Source organism: Microcaecilia unicolor, chromosome 7, assembly GCF_901765095.1.
Source record: "Microcaecilia unicolor chromosome 7, aMicUni1.1, whole genome shotgun sequence".
Lineage (NCBI taxonomy): Eukaryota > Metazoa > Chordata > Amphibia > Gymnophiona > Siphonopidae > Microcaecilia > Microcaecilia unicolor.
Window position 1 is genome coordinate 8,165,584 of NC_044037.1, and position 6,000 is coordinate 8,171,583.

Here is a 6,000-nt window from a genome sequence, read left to right on the forward strand (position 1 = left end):
TGAGGACCCCACAACCAGCCAGAGTTTCATGATATCCACAATAAATATATAGGAGACCGTTTGTATGCCCTGCAGGCTCAGGATCTGCAGCTTTTCTCATGCGTGCTCATTATGGAAATCCTGACTGACTGTGGGGTCCCCAAAACAGGTTTGGGAAGCCCTGTAATAGAGTGAAGTGTAATGCTTTCAGCGCTGTGCGTTTCAGCTGTTAAGAGCCTGGGAACCAGCAGGCAGCTGCTATGTGAATTCATCAGTGGTGAAAGAATCTTGGCTAGTGCAGAACAGAACGTGGCAACCCACTCAGCGCTGATCAACATTTCAAACATCACTCGGGATTTCATTGGTTCTTCCTAATGAGATCAGAAATTGCATAACCCAGACGTGATCCAATAAGATATTGCAGCTCCATAAAAAAAAAAAAAAAGGACAGATTGAGCCAGTCCGGATTTTACGTCCCTTGAAGTAAAACCCGGACTGGCCCAATCTGTCCTCCTTTTTCTGGAGCCATATGGTGACTGAATCACAGATGCTCCCAGTGTACCAGGGACCAGTGGGTGATTTATAACTAAATACAGAGCACACGTTAACTGCATGTGAAAGGGGTCCAGCTGGTTAAAGAAGACATTAGCTGGCCAGATCGAAGCATTTGACAACTGCAGAGTGGCCAGATATATCTGCTCCTAAATTAGCCCCTTTCTGGAGCCTGGGTCTCAGCAGTCAATGCATCCCTCCCTACATCTCCCCTACATTCTTTCCGGTGAACTCCGCTCACTGGACAAATCCCTCTTGTCGTCCCCCTTCTCCTCCACTGCTAACTCCAGACTTCGTTCCTTTTCTCTCGTGGCACCTTATGCCTAGAACAGACTTCCTGGACCTATATGTCTAGCCCCATCTGTACCTATTTTCAAATCTATGCTGAAAACCCACCTTTTCACTGCTGCTTTTGGCTCCTAGCCTCTACTCATTTGCCCTCCCTTGTTCCTTCCTCCCTTCTCACCCATTACTTCCCTCACCCGTAACTGTCTTGTCTGTCTGTATTATTTAGATTGTAAGCTCTTTTGAGCAGGGACTGTCTCTTTGTGTCAGGTGTTCAGCGCTGCGTGCGTCTGGTAGCGCTATACAAACGCTAATAATAATAATGTACACAGATTTTTCTAACATAGGCACAGCCCCCCCCCCCCCCCCCCCGCTTGACTCCATCCAGTCAAGCGCCTTTCTAACCACATAACTTTAGCATATTTTCGGCTGTCCCTCTTTGAAAGTTTTTTTTTAATGGTCTTGTATACAAAAGCCCCCACATCATTTTCCATGAAGGTGCCGAGTGATAGTCCACCTGGGATAATCTTTATTCAGAATGGGATTCACTTGCATTGTGCTGATTTCCAGCGCAGTATCTGTGCCGCAGACCGTGCAGTCGCATGGGGGTCTTTGATAAACTACTCCCAGCTCTGGTTTGCATTGCACAGGGCATGTAGCCACCACGTGCAACCTCAAATAGGTGAGCTTCTGGCAAGCATAGATCATGCACAGGAAAGATACTTTTTTTTTTTAATTTAGTGTTTTGCTCGTACCTTCCCAGTAGTAATTCGAGATGAATTACTTTCAGCTACAGCAGGTATTGGTATGTATGGTACACAGTGCCAGATAAGAACATACATAAGAATAGCCATACTGGGTCAGACCAATGGTCCATCCTATTTCCAGTGGTGGCCAATCCAGGTCACAAGTACCTGGCATAATTCCAAAGAGTAGCAAGATTCCGTAATTCCAAAAAGAGTAGCAAGATTCCGGAATCCCAAAAAGAGTAGCAAGATTCCGGAATCCCAAAGACTAACAAGATTCTGGAATCCTAAAGAGTAGCAACATTCCATGCTACTGACCTCGGGGACAAGCAGTGGCTTCCCCGTGTCCATCTCAACAGCAGACTACGGACTTTTCCTCCAGGAACTTGTCCAAACCTTTTTTTAAACTCAGATACGCCAACCGCTGTTACCACGTCCTCTGGCAACGAGTTCCAGAGCTTAGCCATTCGTTGAGTGAAAACAATATTTGCATGTAATTTCCACAGTCACAGTGTCCGTCTGCAACATACTCGAAAAGCCATTTAAAGGGTGCAGGGGGGGGGCAACTCTACAAAGGGCAGTAAAAGTTAGGCACCCAAAATCTAGGCGCTACGCTGCTTTTCTATAACCGCAAAATTTCTGTGTCTAATGCATTACAGAATATTAGTGGGTGTCAGTAATTAGGCGCCCAAATTTAAAAGTGCAACCACTTGCGCTTGCTCCCTGGCAGGTGTAATGGGAGCGTCTAAACGCAGCAGTTAAGGTGCCTGACAGTAGGGGGTTAAATAGTGGGAATGCCCAAGACCTGCCCATGTGAATTCCCTCCCCCACTGCAGTTATGCTCTAGATCCACTTGGGTGCTAAGTAACAGAAATGCGTCTAAGAGAACTTAAGACATCTAACTACTGTTTCACCTGCTTTTGGTGCATAGGTTAAGTCTGAGAAGGCAAACGTTACGTGTACTATACTGAATTAGGGGTAGATATTTATTTATTCGCAAGCACCAGCCTCAGACAGCCAAGCAACAGAATGCACAGTACAGATATATAGGACCACACGGTATATATTTATAGAACTGCCCAGTATATACTTCTCCAGGACTGGTTGCCAAGTCGGAGGTTTATTTGAGGCCAGGCAGAGGCATAGCCCCTCCGCCCCAGGCAGCTACTAAAAGTTTGGAAGTGGAGGTCTTACCTTTGCCCGTTTGAAGCAGGCCCAGAAAAAATCCAGGAATGGCATCATGAGGGAGACCCTGAGAGGGGGCAAATCGTGCAGAAAGAAGCCCTAGCAGCTGCCCCTGGCTGGGCAGAAATCCTTCCCTGGCAGCTGCATGTTGCTGAGAGCAGCACCAGGGCAGGGAACAGCTGGAGAACAGAGCTATTGGGGAGGGAGCAGGGCCAGAGAGGGGTGGGACCAGGAGAGAATTTAAATCCTGCACGTTATTCAGCTGGCTGGAAATAGCTCTGTGTTTGGCAGGAGATAACTGATATTCCCAAGAAGTTAAAGGCACAGAACCTCCTTTCCTGTCCAAATGCAGGGGACAGAGCGGAGAATGAAAAGCAAAACACAGAGAAAGGGAGGAGGGTGATGCTGAGAGAGAGACACACAACAGAACTGTCAGAGAGACTTTTCATTTAAGACATTTTACATAAGTACATAAGTAATGCCACACTGGGAAAAGACCAAGGGTCCATCGAGCCCAGCATCCTGTCCATGACAGTGGCCAATCCAGGCCAAGGGCACCTGGCGAGCTTCCCAAACGTACAAACATCCTATACATGTTATTCCCGGAATTGTGGATTTTTCCCAAGTCCATTTAGTAGTGGTTTATGGACTTGTCCTTTAGGAAACCGTCTAACCCCTTTTTAAACTCTGCCAAGCTAACCGCCTTCACCACGTTCTCCGGCAACGAATTCCAGAGTTTAATTATGCGTTGGGTGATTCTATATGTCTGACTAGCAAGTTCCAGAATAGCGCCAATTGAGTATCTAACTTGGGGGGCCCTTTTACAAAGGTGTGCCAAAAACTGGTCTGCGGCAGTGTCGGACCCTTATTGTACCGCGTCTGGAAAAAAGGGAATGTTGTTAATGGGCCGGAAAATGGACGTGCAGCAAAATGAAAACCAGCGTGGGTCCATTTTTGGCCTGGGACCTTACCGCCACCCATTGACTTAGCAGTAAGGTCTCATACGCTACCCAGACAGTAAGAATGCCGTGCACGCTAACTGCCATCTACCGTGTGTTTTTGGCATGCGCCAAATTCACAATTACCACCCAGGGCACGCGATAGCTGGGCGGTCATGTCAATTTGGAGCAAGCTGGACGCGTGTAGGCCCCTAGGTGTCCTTAAGTACTTCAGGAATATCTTTTAAGATTGATTCAAATCTAAAGTGCTTGGAATAATTTGGGATTCTGGTCTTATGAAAATCAGATTAATGCTCTAGTAAGGAAGCTTTCCTTCCATTTACATGAACTTTCAGTTACTAAAACGTCTTTGAGTTCATCTGGATTTCGAATTGTTGCACAGACGATTTTGATCCCTTTACTTGACTATTGTAATTCATTGTAATATAATATTAGTAGCACAAAAGGAAGTGGAAAAGAGACCAACTCCAAGAGATCAAACAAAACATCTTATCCTTGCATTTTGTTTGATCTCTTGGAGTTGGTCTCTTTTCCACTTCCTTTTGTGCTGTTGGACTTTTGTGGAAATTGCGAACCCCACTTTGTTTTTGCGGTTATAATATTAGTAAACAGCAATTGCGTCGTTTACAGCTTTTGCAAAGTACTGCTGTTCGGCTGACTTTTTGGCTTGGGAAAGTTGAGTGAAGTCAGTCCTCTTTTGAAATAATTACGTTGGTTAAGATTAGAAGAACGTCTTCAATTTAACGTTCCTTGTCAAGTTTATAAATGTCTTTATGGAATGAATTTGGTTATGGTGGGGCAATTAACACCATCTCCAGGTCTGAGAGGATAAATGAAAAGTTCAAAAAATTTGACACTTGGCATTCCTTTTATAAAGAAAATCAAATTGAAATCTATTTGGGAATAAACTTTTTAATATACCGATTTCTATGTGATTGATATCTAACTATGCTCTATTTTGGAAAGCTTTGAAAGGCTTACAATTGTTGGTCATATCCGACTAGGATATTATCTTTGCTGTTAACTGTCTTGAAGACTGTTAAAGGCAGTACAGAAGCATCGGAATAGAATAGAATAATAAAGCCCCACGGGTGTAGCCAGACTTCGGCGGGAGGGGGATCCAGAGCCCAAGGTGAGGGGGCACATTTTAGCCCCCCCCCCCCCCCCGCCGCTGCCAGCACCACCACCAACAACTTCGACCCCCCCCCCCCCACCAGCCATCGCCTACCTTTGCTGGCGGGGGACCCCAACCCCTGCCACCCGAGGTCCTCTTCTTCCTTCGTTCCGAGTCTGACGTCAGACTCAGAAACAAAACGAAGGAAGAAGACTTCGGCTGGCGGGGGTTGGGGTCCACCGCCAGCAAAGGTAGCAGACGGCGGGTTGGCAGTGGGAGGGGGGGTTGAGAGGGTCATTGGCAGGGGGGTCCAGAGCCAAATCTACAGGGGCCCAGGCCCCCGTGGCCCCACAGTATCTATGCCCCTGCTTAAATGGCATCCATGGATGCTAATTGGCACTAAATTGTTGTTACGAGTGGAACTGCATCCGAGTGCTTTTCTATAAACATAGCGCCTAAACGCTACAGCTCATAACTCTAAAAGGGGGCGTGTCCATGAACAGATCAGAGGCGGATGTAAATTACAGAATACTATCACCCACCCACGCAGCCACTAACTCTAGGCACGGCATAAGGGCTCACACCTAAAGTTAGACATATGCATGCTGACACACTCTGTTCTACAATCCCAGTTGTGTGTGGATTTGCTGTTATTGGGGCTTAGTACATAAGTGTTGCCATACTGGGACAGACCAAAGGTCCATCAAGCCCAGCATCCTGTTTCCAACAGTGGCCAATCCAGGTCACAAATACCTGGCAAGATCCCAAAACAGTCCAATACATTTTATGCTGCTTATCCTAGAAATAAGCAGTGGATTTTCCCCAAGTCCATCTTAATAATGGCTTATAGCCTTTTTGTAGGAAGCTAGCCAAACCTTTTTTAAACCCTGCTAAGCTAACTCCTTTTACCACATTCTCTGGCAACGAATTCCAGAGTTGAATTACACATTGAGTGAAGAAATATTTTCTCTGATTCGTTTTAAATTTACTGCTTTCTAGCTTCATTGCATGCCCCCTAGTCCTAGTATTTTTGAAAAGAACAAACAAGCAATTCACGTCTACCCATATTTCTCACGCTGAATTTCTGATGCCTTTTCTCACATCTACCCCTCTATGTGTTACATGTATGAACTGTCATTCCCAGAAAGTTTCATTCGCTTTGGAGAACGCAGGGCACCTC

At 45.9% G+C, this 6,000-nt stretch overlaps 1 protein-coding gene across 1 annotated transcript in view; it reads right to left on the reverse strand.

Annotated features, from left to right (window-relative positions):
- Positions 1 to 2,910, reverse strand: part of STARD8 (StAR related lipid transfer domain containing 8) — a 204,996-nt gene extending 202,086 nt beyond the window's left edge. The window contains exon 1 of the mRNA XM_030208740.1: positions 2,757 to 2,910. Within this exon, the coding sequence (XP_030064600.1) occupies positions 2,757 to 2,804 (48 nt within the window). The 5' untranslated portion in view covers positions 2,805 to 2,910. The remainder of the gene's footprint in view (positions 1 to 2,756) is intronic.
- Positions 2,911 to 6,000: the final 3,090 nt, after the last annotated feature.